This window comes from Atractosteus spatula, chromosome 9, assembly GCF_055471065.1.
Source record: "Atractosteus spatula isolate fAtrSpa1 chromosome 9, fAtrSpa1.hap1, whole genome shotgun sequence".
NCBI classification, from domain to species: domain Eukaryota; kingdom Metazoa; phylum Chordata; class Actinopteri; order Semionotiformes; family Lepisosteidae; genus Atractosteus; species Atractosteus spatula.
Genome location: NC_142714.1, coordinates 43507167 through 43523452, shown reverse-complemented (window position 1 = coordinate 43523452; position 16286 = coordinate 43507167). Strand labels below are relative to the sequence as shown.

At 34.0% G+C, this 16286-nt stretch overlaps 1 protein-coding gene across 1 annotated transcript in view; it reads left to right on the top strand.

Annotated features, from left to right (window-relative positions):
• tenm1 (teneurin transmembrane protein 1) overlaps window positions 1-16286 on the top strand; it is a 214199-nt gene that overhangs the window by 79009 nt on the left and 118904 nt on the right. The window contains exons 3-4 of the mRNA XM_088925605.1: window positions 4401-4644; window positions 15178-15416. Of these exons, the coding sequence (XP_088781731.1) occupies window positions 4401-4644; window positions 15178-15416 (483 nt within the window). The remainder of the gene's footprint in view (window positions 1-4400; window positions 4645-15177; window positions 15417-16286) is intronic.

Here is a 16286-nt window from a genome sequence, read left to right as displayed (position 1 = left end):
ATTAATTCGTATTCAAATTCAGAGTGAATCCATTTGTAAAATATATTAAAAATATTAGATCCATCTTACAGCTCTTTACATATACGCAGATGTATACTGTTGTAAAGCAAATTTAAATAATGTACAGTACTACATAAAAAGTGGAGCAAACACTAGTATGGCTGCTTGAATATATTTTACTGTGTTTTAAAAAACTGGAAAATCTATTGTCATATGACAAAGAAGCGAATAATAGTATCAGATAAAAAAAACTACTTCTGGTCTTTTACAAAAGATAATATAATTAATTAAGTTGTAATACAACAGCTATTTTAATAGTCCACATTCAGGCCATTTGTTCTACAATTTGAAAATTCATTGCAAATAAATAATTTTGTGTGTTCCTCCATACATAATTAATGATTCCAACTCCAGATTGTTTCATGCAGTTAGATATGTTGAGATTTTAGAAATTGTGTTACTATAATGTACAGTATGCCAAAAACACTGTGAGAATATTATTTATTGGACAAACTACTCAAGGCTAGACACATTCAAACAGGCTAAACTGGTCCAGTCTCCAGAATTAGAGAAATTATTCCTGCAGGAAGAAATACTGTCAGGTTATGTTTATTCAGATATAGAATTCAAATCTGCTGGTGGCATCAAATTGAATAGTTAGAATTTTAATTTAACTGCCATGGACAAATACATCTATCAAAGTCATGTTTATCTTTAGGATAATAGTTTCTGTCGTGGTGAGATGTTTTATGATCTTCTTGTCAAAGACATCCTCTTCCATTAAAATAGTTTGGGTTTTTGCTGTACTTGAGCTAAATACAGTATATCAAATCATATCATATATGAATTTGCTGTCAGTCTTCACCTCAGAGGACTGGTTTTTCAAAGGCATAGTGTTCCTTTAAAATATCTAAAGGTGCAAGCCAAGTTTAATCCCATAGTGAATGATCAGAAGGAATGAAACCTTCTTTGGGTACAGTATGCACAGGACAGAGACGAGATATGAAACCAGGAGGTGAAGTTTGGTAAACAAAATAAAGAAGAGATAAGAGTGGTAGGGGATAGGAATACCATTGGATAGTTTATTGTAAATTTGCAGAACAGATTACAGGTGGGGGTGAAAGGCAGCTACCTGTATATGCATAGGGAAATTTAAAAAGAGGTTTTTCAATTGTGTGGGGAATGCATGAACACTAAAAATGTCTAAAAATGATTTTTGCTTCCATTGTCTTTTTGGCACAGTTGTGTTACAGACACAGAGGTCAGTATGATAGCAAATGGGAGAGAAAAAAGGTGTATGGTATGGATTTTCTATTTATTTGTTTTGCAAAATGATTCTATTAACCTTTATGGAGGACTTGAATTGGATTATGTGAATCAAAAACAAACAACTGGGATTTTCTAGCATGAAATACAAATTCCATTTTATTTGGTACATTCAACTGAGTTAAAAATGAGCATTCTTTAAAATTGTATGATTTTCTAGAAACTTTTTCAGGTTAAAATGATATCTGGTTATGGTGGACCTTTAAGACCTTTGTGGGATTCCATCTACTGTATCAGTTATTTGCAGCTCATAAAAACACATTTTTAATAAATATATCAATTTTAAACTTTTGGTCTGAAGTATGTCTTTGGAAGCACAGAACTTTCTTCTTACTGCAATTTTAAACCGATTACTTCACCCAGATGTGTTGAAGTAATGGCACACTTTTAGCTTGAGGATGTCTTAATTCCTCACTGCTCTGACAGTTGCTTTGACATGCTGAAAATCTATTTGCAGGTGACATAGCTAAAATTTTGTGTTTTATTGTTTCTTTTGTGTTTAGTTTGGAATTAACCTATACTTGTTCTTTGCTAATCGCCAGTGAAGCAGGTTCCCACTCTAAACCTCTTCGAAAAATTTGTGCTACTTCATACATTATGTTATGCCGTTTTATTAATCATAAATTGCTAGACTTAAATCTGAATCATGAGTACAAGCTGATAAGGGCACTTGGCACAGGTCAGAATTTAATGTATAGGTTAGGAGCTTGTAATCTGTGCAACACTGAATTTTATATGAATACAAGTTCTACCCCAACAGTTTTATAAATTATACAGAACATGCTTATTTTTCTCAATTGGTATCGTTCTAGTAGGCAGTACAGACAGATAATTGGAGCACATATTTTGTTAATAAAATTTTTCAGAGCAGACTTTTTATACTTTTGGCTCGATTCAATTCAAGAAACAACTAGTAGTACTGGTATTTGAAAAGTGTCAATCCTGAAATGCATTCTTGGTCTACATTAATACCTTATTATCATATTAATACACAACAGGTGTGACAGTACAAGAGATTCACATGTATCTGAGACTTATTCCTCTTGACAGAAACTGCAGAGAAATAGGTCCTTGACATAAGACCCTTAGAATGTTTGAAATCCTGTCACATTGCGGGAGCATAAAACCTCTGGATTAAATTGATTTGTGAAGCCTGAACATAAATATGTTAGAGTAGATTGGTCATACTTGTTCAAGACCTTCGCAATCTTGTCTCCTCCAGAAGAAAATTATCATGTCACTTTTAAATAAAACTGCAAAAGTATTAAACTAAGTTGAATGTTTGAAGAAACAAACACCCTTGAAGGAGGTTGTCTAAATATGAGGTGACTGTCAATTGCATGACTGTATGAAGACAACAGCTGTGTTAATCATGCCAGTTAACATACTCCTAACTTCATGTGTGCTCTGATATATCAATCTAAGGAAGGGAACTACTAATGCCTGCTAAAATGGATGACAATTATCCCAGGGAACAAATTCAATGATACTGTAAATGTCCCCTGAATTTGAAATAACTGCATGATTATCTTGGTGTGGATGGATTTGAAACACCTTTATAAAACAATGTCCAATAAAAGGAATAACAATAATAATAATCACTATGAGAAACCAAATAAACAGAATTGAATTGCTTTCAACAAACTATTGGAATGGTCACAGCTGGAAATATTTCTTGACAGTCATGACAGGATTTTGGAGCCTCCAAAGGTCATAAGGAACTACTTTTTACAGCACAATGACAAGTCAGGGTACTATTGTTAACAAGCACATCCTTTTCCCACCAGTACTCTTGCCTTCTTATATTTCTTATCAGAAAATTAGGTGAGCTTATCAGATACATTAAGTGGATTAGTCTCCAATATTGAGTTGTCCAAAATGTATAAGCATCTGAAACTCTTGATCAGACCTCTCAAGGTCAAGGAAAGAAATGGATTTTTGTTTTTTTTTCAATGTTTTGTTTCCAGCATAATCTCAGGCCACTGTAGTTTCCTATATTAGGATGGAATGTATTCATCCTGCATCAATTTATTAAGAATTTAATAAGTATTAAACAATAAAATATATTTTTAGAAGTCAATTGTAGTAGATATTCATAGCCTACAATGTTTTGTTAATGTACTTTTAATTATCTCATGGTAAATTTAATAAGAATTTGGTCCACGTTGTTTGACTTTTCTTATTACATTTTAAAAATATTAGTACATGTGTAGAGATGAAATGATTGAATATATACCGTATAAAAGATTACAAACATTTGATCTCTATCTGATCTCTATTTGATACACATCTCTGTGTAAACATAATTATAATTTACATGTAGTATATTTTAGGATTTAGAAAAACGCAGTCACAAAAGTTTCACTGGAGTTAGATTGAAATATACTGTAACGGAAGCCGGTCCAGGCTTTTGTGAAGCGTAGTTCAGGACCCTATGCAGACGATATAATCCGGAAGTAAGTGGAGAAGGACATCAGGGGAAGGTATAGCAGGATTAGGACGGGTTGACAGACAGGTGGGCGTGACGATGGTGCTCGGGGGGTGTGGCGCTGGCAAACAAGTTCGGACAGTCCAAGGGGAAAATCCAGGGCGCAGTCCAAAGTCCAAAACCGGCTGATCCATCCAAGACGAAATAAACAAGGTTAAAATCCGGAATTGAATCCGGAACAGGGACAGGGAATAAGGCGTTCCGAGCCCCGGATTCAGATGGTCAGGACGCCGTGATGAAGCCTATGCCGTCGGGTCTCTCCTGGACCCACTGGTAGGCGGGCTTCCGGGCGTCCATCTCCCAATACTGAGCCAGGCATAGCGCGAACGTCTGCCTTAAATAAAGATGAGCAAACAGGGGACAGGCGCATGAAATGAACTAAAATACAAAAGGGTCGGAGCACCCTTAAGAGGAGGGAGGAGGATTGTGACTTGTGCCAATCAAATAATGATTGTGTCTGACCTTTTTAATAAAAAGAAAATGAATAACGTCAGTTGATCTTGAAAGAAAATGAGATGTAATTTAGAATTTAAACTATTACATGAACTGCTTTGAAAATAAGTTTCTTCGCGATTTTTTTAAACAGAGATGCCCAGCAGTCCTCAAGGCCAATTCACCTTCAGACCACTCCCGCCACCTCCTCCTCCACCCCACGCCTGCACCTGTGCCCGTCCTCCAGCACATTCAGGAGAAACTCTACAGAGAAATACCATGCCGGCCCGCAGTCAAACCAGCCAAGCTGCTGGGGACTCTTCCTCCAACACACAGCAGGACAGTGTGCAGCTGCACAACAGCTGGGTCCTCAACAGCAACATCCCTCTTGAGACAAGGTGAGTGAAAACCCATACCTTGGTAATCTTGTCTTGAGCAATTTGTGGAAAATTAGTTTGGATTGGGTTTGGAACTGGGAGGTGAAGCAATATGGCTAAGATGTAGTTTACTATGTACAAGGTTCCAAAACTCACATTTTTTACTATGGGTCAAATGTGACCGACATATGCCTGTTGTTTTTTTCACAGCTGTTTCAAGAGGAAGGAGATAATGGTGAGATGATCCAGATTTGATAAAGCACACACAGTACATTGTCTTATACCCTAACATCACAAGTTTCAAGGAGTTCAAAACTTAAGAAAAAGTTCCTATCTTTTATATGTTTATCTAAACAAGTATTTCTTAAGATTCAGTTTTGTACAATTTATTGAATGGGGCACCACAGTGGCACAATGGTTTGCATTGCTGCCTTGCAGTCCTGGGTCCCTGGCTTTGGTTCCCCGTCTTCGCGTGGGTTTCCTCAGGGTGCTCTGTTTTCTTGCCACAGTCCAAAGACATGCTGGTAGGTTAATTGGCTTCTGTAAACAAAATTGACCTTGGTGTGTTTACACTGTGCACTGTACACTGTGTTTGCTCTGTGATAAACTGGCGTCCCATCCAGGGTGTATCTTGTATTGCCGAGTTGCTTGCCGAGTTATTAATATCCAGAATTCTTATGCTCCTGTACTGGATAATGGTTGGACGGATGGACTTGTTGAATGATTCGTAATGTTAATTCAGATACCAAGGGTCTCATATTATTTTTGTATTCAAAATGCCTTTGCTATTAAAAACAGTTGCTTAAGTCTGCATTACTTCCTGCAAGAATTTAAGCAATTTTAAGTGGTTGGAATATTGTTACCAATACATTTAATAATACATAAGTCAAGCAGACTTTAAAATTGAATGCATTGCAATGGGCACTTATAGTTTAATTTAATATGGGCTAATTTTTAAGGGTTGTGCACCCTCATTTTTGTCCCAATTGTACCTGCTTTATTGCAACACCTTGTATTTATCCTTAACAGCAAAAAATAAAGTAGAATTTGCCATCTGTGATTCCATCTTTTGCAACAATACTAAACCTATTCAGATACCATCTGAACCATAGAACCAAAAGATAAATGATTTATTAGCATTTTTAATGAAAAGTTAGTAACAGCTGAATTCTCCTCTATAATGACATTGCTTGACATTGGCAGGTAGCCAGTCATGAGGAAGATTTTTAATGATGTATGAATCAGCTCATAATTAAATCTTCTTTAGGTAAGAAAAAAGACTAAGTTACTGGATCCTGATGCAGTTCTTTCCATTTTATTGCTTTTTAACTGGCATGAAAATTTGAAATATAAGATTAGCCAAAGTCAGTCTAGTCACACATCTTGTATAATTCGCAAGTAATGTATCTGGAAATGAGCCACCTTAAAATGCATAACACAATTTGAGCATCTGTAGTCATTCTGCAGCATTCCTAACTTCACCTGCACCTCTTAGCTCTGGCTACGTTTGAAATCACCAATAAACTTTCTGTCTGTAACAAGAAAATGTTCAGTAAATGCCCCTTACCCTGCTGTCTAAATTATCCATTCCCCTGTGTTTACTGGAAGAAAAACTTGCTTTTTATACAAGGTCTCACCCCAAATACATCTTGGCACTTGATCAGCCGTACAGGTAAGCTGAGGAGCTGTAGGTCTCTTGCTTCTCCAAAACATAACACCAAATACATTTTATAATATAGAGGGATGTGAGAAAAAAATAGTTTAATTTGTACTATTTATCCATATCAAACTTAATATCAAACTGGGTTTCCCCAGGAATCTTTATTCTTAGGTCAGTCAGAGTGGATATAAAAAGGCTAAAGAGTTGAAACTTCCCCAGCAAAACAGGTTAGGTAGCACGATAATTGATAAGCAGTCAAGAGGAACAATTCCCACTGACAGCTGCAGGAGGTTACAGGTGAAATGAAATTGGCACCCATTCAGCCCTGTCTCTTAAAACTTTTTTCTCTCCAATTGGTAAGGAATGATTTAAAATTTCCATGTCAGTACTTGGTTCATGTTTAGATGAATGGCTCTGACACTAACCTTAAAAAATGCCTCTTTTCAAGCAGTTTCTGTTCCTATTTTTCTAGCAGATCTTAAAATTCCAGCAGTTAACATCTTTTACTACTGTAAGTCTTGTTTTTGTGTTAAAGAAATACAGCTCATTTATCCACCTAATTTTTAGACCTATCCAAATGTATAAACTGTTAACCTTTAGGGTTAAGATAAGAATACAACATGATTTCAGAATGTCTGTAGTACTTTATTTGGGGTATCATTGACCATATATATAGGTTTTTAAATTATTCAGTCTGTAAATTTATTTCAAAGATTAATAATATGGATTAAACTTTCTGGTTAAATTGTGACTAAGTATGCCAATACAAAAAAACATTATGTTTCAGAAATTTTATGAGCCAATGGATTGGTCCTCTTTCATCCTCTTTTATTATTTTTTACTGAGAATATATATTATGATAGAATATATAGTATATTATGATATGACAGTTACAATTTCACTGACAATATTATCAACATTTGTTATGCTCTGTGTACACAACCATGTTCCACAGACTACCATAGTGGTGTAATGAGAACACCAAGTTAAGAAATGTATCCAACTAGTCCACTTCCTAGAGAAATAGAACACAGCTTTCAGTAGCTCTCTGGGGAAATAATGTTTCAGATATGGAATTTGATCATGTCTGGTTCCAGGAGGTAGGTGGATATTGTCCCGTACTTGTTATCAGTAATAACTCTGGAGATGTTATGATGAAAGAAATGTAAAGGCTTTAGAATTGCATACGAATATCAAAGAAGATATATTCATCAGTGCGTTTTTAGGATTATTTATGAATATTTAATTTAAAGAGAATCTGTTTATATTATTATGTTTTTACTTACTAACATGGTTCTAACATGAATTTGTGAAGCACACAACTGTGTGTGGTCACAGAAATGGGAGTTCACAACCTAAGCTTTTTTCATGAAGAACTTAATATAAGATGATATATCATACTAATTATGCTTTGATTTGTTAGTGCAAATGCCTCTGATGCACTCAATAATTTTTCTTTCTGGACTGATTTTCTGAAAAATAACTCCATTTAGTAGGCCATTATTGTCCTAGTTATTTAACACACTATTTTGGATGCTGTAGTTAATCACAGGGTCTTTACAAATGCTCATTTGTGGTGTTGTTAGAAACCATAAAGTCATCTGGATTCAATGATATAAAATAATATTAGTTCTCTGTGTAGCTTCTTCAGTACCAGTACCATAGTAGGAAACGTCAGTACCATGGTTGAGACTAAATGAAGTTTAAGGAGATAATAGGATTTTAAGTTATTTGCAGGGAATTTGAGACAGGTCTGTACATGTTAATTAAACAAAATGAAACTCTAACCTTCTTCTTTGTGACTATTTTATTTGGAAAGTTTTTATGTAGCACATTTAATTTTACTTTGATTAGGAATGATCAAATGATTTATTAGGATTAAAAAAGTATGAATGATTTTACCAGAGGTGGGAGTTGATTTTTGGAAGCATACATAACTGTCAAAGCTAAACATTGTGGCAACTTTAGATGTTGTACTTAATATTCAAATTTGATAGAATTATATATTTAATGTGACTCACAGGGATGCATCACTCATTATGTCTTGAAATTCACTACTGGGGAATTAATTTTAGGGAACTACTAGAATTAATATATTTAACAAACTTGAAGCATTTTTAAATGATTGTTCTTCATATTAGTCCAATGCCATAAAACCTAATTGTGATATATAAAATACTGTTAACGCTAATGAAAAAAACTTCAGTAAAAGTGAAGATGACATTTTCTATAGAGGATCAGAAGTACAGTATATGTTATTAAGACTGAGCTTTATAGATGGTTGCCAAATGACACCATAGAAACTAGAATTTGGTAATGTAAGTATTACACTATTTCAAGCTTTATATTGAAGAAATTAACTAAGTTGTGGGAATTCATTAAGTACAAGCAACAATTTGTTTTCATTGAGTCAACAGTTTTGATTTGTTAATCAATAATGGCTGTTAAAGCGAGCAATTAAAGGTTTTATACTTTCATACCATGGTCTCATTTTTTAAAAAATATATATATATTACATTTAACATACAGTATATAGTGTTATACTTAATATATGTTTTATACAGTATATAAACCTTAAAGGACATTATTAGGGATGACAAAACTGCTGTGTTACTGTTAAGTTGTTAATTCCAAGCTTCTATGCACCAGAATGTCTTTTTTCTCGTCAGAATTGATATCCCTGTTCTAGAGTACTACATTTCAGTGAACAAACTAAAAATATGTATGGTTAAAACAATCCCATCTTTTTTTACTTTTTTGACAACATTAAATAACTCTATATGAAAGATTCTGAGTTATGATAACTGTGTCCAAAGTCCTTAGGTATTAAAAGAATAATGAATGTGATTCTCATCACTACCATAAAAGAGATCGACTATTTTGTGTCCGATAAATGTAGGTGTCTTTAACAAAGCAATAAATAATAGTATTTATGGTTGCTCAGTTTGCTGATATTCAGAATAATCACATTTTATTTTTACAAAAACAAAAACATTTTTTATCTTTGCTTACCCAGCTATCATATATACAGGTACAACGTCTGGCAAAAGTATTCAGACCCATTCTATAAAGTCCAATTTTGTGAAGTTACAACAAAAAACATTTTTAAAACTTAACATTGTTGCAGCTGTGATTTAATCACAGGTTGTATTCTATTTATTAAAAAGGCAGCTTTATCTTAATATGGCCTTTGTAAGTATTAAGAGTTCAACACTGTGTAAGACTGGGGTTTTTCAGGGTGGTTAGGATGTTGGTCTATGGGACACCTTGTCTGTCAACTTATATTGTACATAGAGTAACTTGTGTGTTGTATCTTTATGTTGTGTATAGTGTATGTATTTTTACTGTTAATAAATACTTCCTAGTGTACCTGAATTATTGCTCTTTTCACCAAAGCTGTGCCAGAGAACAAACAGTTCACATGCCTCTAACTATACCAACTACACGGGTATATTCTCTGCAAATTCCTTATAAAGATTATTTATTTTACTTATTGATTTATCCACTAGGTCAGTTCCTGTTATTCACCTTTTTCATAACCCCTATTTGTAACAATAATAACAACTTAAAATGTTGCCTTATTTTATAAATCTAAGCCTTTTATAAATTACAGTAAATATCATCAAAAACTAAAGAGAAAAGACTGAAATTTTGAGTGCGTACCTATTCCGACCTGCAAATTCTAGTCTGAACCACATTTGGCAGAAAGTACAGCCACAAGTCTTTTTAGGCATTCTATTGCACACCAATTTTGCTACCAGTTTGGTGCACTTTTTGCCAATACGTCTTGGAAGATTTTCTGAATTTCTTTCAACTTGCTTGTGGATCATTTATGGTCATCAGTGTTTAAGACTTTCCACTGGGGTGTTTCCCTGCTGAAAGGTGAATTTTTGGCCAAAATATTTTGAAAGGGTTTTGAAAAGATCAACTGGCACAGAGAGTCTTGAAAAAGGTACAATAAAGCTCAATTGATAAAGACGGAAAAATTAAATAATGAAGTAATGAGCTTTTCTCCTACTGTATATTGAATATTATGCTCTCTGCTGCTATACTGTAGATTGTTTTTCTTCTGGAGAAATGCCCCTGAAACAAGATACCTGTATCACATTTTTTTAAAAGGCACATGTTAATGGAACTGATTTGCTTGTCTTTCACCTTTTTTTTTACAGAAGAAGAAAAATACAAATCATTTTAACTAAGCTTTGAATTGTCATTGTAATTCACACATTATGTGATATTTTAAGATTTTCAAAAATGGATAATGTGCTGAGGATGATATGTGAAAGGAATTTTATATTCACTTGATGCATAAAAGTGCTTTATGTGACATATCTGCAGCAAAGAAAATGTGCTGAAAGCATCAAAGCTTACACTTGCAGAGAAAAACAATTTTATTTTTCTGTAGAATGAAAATTGGCCATATTTTGCCAAACCCACTACTGTTTTTGCCAGCAAGAGCCCTCACATTGGCACCATTCCAAGAACATCAAAAACAACAGCAACCGTTTTAGTGGAACAATTCTTTCACATCGGATGTACAGTATAGCACATCAGAAAAGAATCAAATGTCCCACGTATGTTTTCGGTGATTAACTCACAGGTACCCTTGCAGTAACAACAGCTACTGTGTGAGACAACCAAACAAAGAAATAACAGGGGTACAGGTAATACCAAGTCATCCGCACAGAACATTCTTCATCACAATAGGTCTCAGCCACACAGATTCTCCTGCTCTGCAAGCATTATCAATAGTGGATGCAGAATGCTGAAAGCTTTTCTGTGAAAGAGCATGCTGCCAACGTGGCAGATAATAACATCTTCTCAGATGAGATCATTATTCATCTGAACAGGACCATGAACTGCCAGAGCATTTGTTGCTGGGTTGAAGGAAACCTCCACATGACCATGGAACACACGCAATTCAATCCACATATCGTGGTGTGGTGTCACTGAACCATATTTTCTTGCACCTTAGTTCTATTATTCATCCTTCTTTCATCGTAAATTGATCTCACCATTTGCACATCAGGTTCCATCAAGACAAACCTCTTGCACCTTATTCAGTGCATGTCCAAATGTAGTTAGACAACAAATTTCCCAAATAATAGACAGGCACGCAAAGTCACTTTTTATGGTGTCCACTGTTACCAGACAGTGTTTCCAGATTTTATTTCCTGTGAGGACATTTAAAGTCACATTTTTATTGCTCAAATGAACCCATTCAATGAATTCCAATGAGCTTGCTCTGATCGATGCTGTGACATTATAGAATGCCAAGGTGTATTTGCACCAGTGAGTTGAAATGTGAGCATTTAAACATCTTAGGCTCATACCAGTATTTTTTTTATTTTGTCATTTTTGTTTTCACTTCTTATTAAATTTCAAAACACTTTTGAGAACCTACAGGAAGATCACAGTGTCCCTGGTGCCCTCTCAAAAGATGTATAATCCTATTTATACAATATGATATTTTTTCTTACTATGATCTTTTTTATCAAATTATATTAAATGTTGTTTCTGTGATATTGGTCTGTGTATAGTTATCTATACAATATCAACTAGTTTAAAAATACAGCAATACCAATATTTTTAATAATTATATTTAATAAGGGAATCTTTGAAAAGCATTTACAGTATGTGCTGATTTTAAAGGGCAATTATTTCTGCAGCTTGTTATTTCTGACATAATTTGACAAATTTCCACACCCAAGATGTAGAATTAGTTCAATTAATGTTGCTCTCTGATTAGCACTTGAATGGAATTAAAAGGAAAAGTTAGGGCTTTCTGATTATTTATCTGTCTTTATAAACACTGTCAGAATTTTTTAATGCTGTTTTAGGGAAGATGTAAGTTTTACATAATAGAGTACTTTCAGTACCAGTACTGAAATAAATGATTTTAAAAATTCAAAACAGGGCATGCTTATCTAAGACACATCTGAACCAAGTTAATGTTATTAGAAGAGATTACAAGTGTATCCATTTTAAAAGTTGAAAATATTATTATTCTATGGCCATTCTAAATGTTTATTTTTTAATGATTTCATTATTTAAATGAAAAGCACAGTTTATTGTTGTTTTTGTTTTAAATAGTTTTACTCATTTTCATCCATGCATTTTAATGTGCTCAATAATTAAATAAACGGCAAATATGAGCAGGGTAAGAGCAGATGGAAGCTCACAAAAACTTGTAAAATTCTCTCTGGACAGACTCATTTGTACATGTACAGAAAACCCTTTAATCAAACCTTCTTGACACATACTGCAGAGCCGAAGCAACTTTCATATTTGAACATCTCAATCAGCAGAGTTGACAGGATCATAGAACACAAAGATCCTAATAGTAATTGACATTTGTCCAATATCAACGCAATTACATATTTTTGTTGCATCAGCATGTAAATGCCATTCATAACTACAAGCATTTTTAAATTTGTTTAAATTATATAGCAATAGAAATTGATTGGTTATAATTGACTACTTTTTTGTACTTAATAATATTTGGTTGTGTCAGCAGTACAAAGGCTCCAATCTTTTTGTAGCAGAGTACAATCAATTTTCACATGTGAGTTCCATTTGAATTGGCTGAGAGCTCAATAAATCAATCTTGGTTTTTAAATTTCCTGTCTCATAAAAAATCAGAATTTATTTACTGTTTCATGGGCAATAGTTGTAATAAAAGAGATGTACTTCAATGTGCTTTGTTAACCTTGCATCTGAATCAGAAGAAACTTCAGTTTTTGAATTTCAGTATGGCAGCATTTGTGTCCTTTATTCTCTGGCACTGCTTGAAAAATAGAGTAATATACAATAATAATCAGGCTCAAACATAGAACAAACACTGTTAACTAACACTAAATAATGCAACAATACAAAACACAACATTACATAACAGATGCACTATGTACAGATGTACAATTCAGAGTTTCAAAGTTCTACCTTTTATAAACATAAAACATCTAGAATACTGGTCTTTAGATTATAATCTAAAGGCATAAAACCTGAGAAAAGAGAAGTCCTGCATCCTAATAAACAAAACGGATCCTAACTAGAATCCTAACTTTAATCACAAAGGCACTGCTAAAATAGAATATACCTGTATGTCTTTAACCAGTGGATTCCCCAATAAAAGAAATCTTAATTTCTAAATAAAAAAGACTGTAATGGGGCTTTAGATACACATAATAGGGCTCTGAGTCTGGTACCCAGAGATAGGATTACCTGGACAGAATCTGGTTTTCAAATCTAATTTCAAGGAGACACCCTCTCAGAGCAGTTTTTTTAAAGTTTTTTTTTATGAAGAAGAGGATGATGTATGATAATGAGTCGTTTTCATTTCCTATCTTCTGTCTTCACTGTTCTCTGCTCCTCTGCATGACTTCCAGTAGTAGTAGTAGATACAGTAGGTCCGTTACTAACAATATTGGGCTAAAAACCTTACTAGTAACGGGCCGATAACGGAGATTTATGTTTTAACATGGCTGTTTTATTGATTTAACGGTGATTTTGTTTAACTTAAGTACATTTTTAGGACTCCCTTTGATCATCTATGTTTTCCTCTGTGTTTATGGTAGCAGCTCACTAAATACATCAACACACTATCCAGTGTTTCAAATCGTCTGAGTAAAGTAATCAAACTGACAAGTGCAAACATTGTTAACCTTCTTGAAACTCAGTTGTCCCCCCAGTCAGTACAATATATCCAGTATGGGCTAAATGACTACCGTAATAAAGCAGACCAAATGAGCCAGCCGTGTGAAAGCTGAAATGTAATTGTTTGTTAGCAAAGCTGATCATCTTCTAACATAACTTATTATAACATTTTAATGTGACTTCCAGTACAATATACAGTGTTCCTAGTTTAATGGAATTCACTTAACATAGTGGCTAATGGTGGCCAGAGAATTTTAATTAGGGAGTCATGTTTCATTATTAAAAAAAAAACATCCCTTTTTCAGCTTGTTTAGCAATAAAGAAGATATTGTTCCCAAGGTCAGGTATGTTGTGAAGAGAGACACTGTGTCACTCTTGCTGTAAACTGAAATCAATATAAAGAGCAGCTCACCATCACTGTCAGATTTATAATTATGATAATAAATGTTATTTTAATGTTATACAGCTTCTTGTTGTCTATACCTGAAACTGCTGTACTTGCAAAAACGTTATGTAGGTCAAAAATAGACGTTTTTAAAACACTGTGTATAATTCTGAGCTTGCATCAATGAGACATAAAAATCAATGCATTGAACCAACAATGTGTGCATGCATGATTTTAGATGAGATGAAACAATGCTGTCAGAGTATTAATTTCTCTAACGCTGCATTGCATTTACTCAGCTTTAATCTAATTCAACCAAAAGGTGTTTCTCCTTATTGGTATACAGTATATATCATAAGTACTGCATCTCAACTCATCATCCTGTGGCTGAGGGAACAAACTCAGGTTCCAGGTTTTAGTGTAACCCTGGCAGTTTAAGTCATAGAAGAAATGTAAAATTTTGTAAAATGTAAAAATGTATGAAGTATTACTTCTTGAATCATACATAAAGGCACTGTCCTCAGTTATCAAAATGCAATAGAAGAATGGAATTTTTCATAGAGCTTTTTCCTTGATTAAGTAGATACTTTATATGCTGTACTGCTTCTCATCTGAAAGGTGGTTCTGTGTAGTTTTTCAATGATCTTTTGACACATAATCCTAATCAATGGGTTCTAATAATACTTGTTTTGAAATACAGTAAATACCATATGGTAGGTGTCTTGTTTTGAAATATACACCCTATTGTAGGTGTCTGTAAATGAAATTGTGCTTTGATTCTCAGAAAAGCAAAAAATGGGAAATAGACTGACTGCTTAATCTTTAACTTCAAAGTAATTCCTCTTCTGTTTTGTAGGCATTTCCTGTTTAAGCATGGATCTGGCTCCTCTGCTCTCTTCAATGCGGCCAGCCAGAGCTATCCTTTAACCTCCAACACTGTTTACTCCCCACCTCCTAGACCTCTCCCTAGAAGCACCTTTTCAAGACCTGCCTTCACTTTCAACAAACCCTACAAGTGCTGCAACTGGAAATGCACTGCTCTGAGTGCCACAGCTATTACAGTAACACTAGCCCTTCTGCTAGCCTATGTCATTGGTAAGCTTTCTGGGTCTTTTTCTTACCTTTCTTTTTCCTGTTTCTTTCTCTCCTTCTTAGTTTACCTGTGTTCAAAGCCTTCCCCTGAGTGAGGTCCTTTTTTTTTGGTGGAGGAGATAGAAGGTCAACTTTTAAATGAAGACACTAAAAAGATTGATTCATAGTCAGAAAAATTAAAACACATTAGTATTCAAGACTAGCTAATTAGGGAGCTACCAAGATAGTTTCAAAAACCAAGGTGTCATTAGATGTTAATTGATGTCAAAATGTTTCTTCTTAAAACTTATTTAACTCATTCCTAGTTTGTTAAGTACTTTTCAGATAGTCTCACAACTCCCCTAAGAATACTTGCATACCACACAATTATTGATAAACATTCTTCTTATAACTTTTAGAGCTTTAGCAGCTTAATGAGGTGACAGAAGAGACTTAGAAAAGTTTAATTTGTGATTTTTCAGTATCTGCAAATTAAAAGTTCAAATCAACGTGCAACATAGAGAAGTATCACAATAAATTTAATAGAAAAATGTATAACAATCAGACAGTTTACCAGACAGTGTTTTTTGGGCTAAACATATACATGTATAGGTAGAAAACTTGGCCACAAAGTATCAGTAATTGGAAATTCAGGGACTCCTTATGAAATTAATGTGTGATTACTAATGTCACATGCCAGTATTGTTGAATATGTTCTAGTGACTCAACTAATGTGTCAACAAATGTTATATGACATAAAACATAACATAAATTATTATGGACAAAAGACTGTAATGGGTTAAATAACCCACTTGTTTTTTCGGTCTTTAGTTAAACTAATCACATTGCTAAATGCCATTAATCTAAATGCATATCACATTAAAATATAAGATA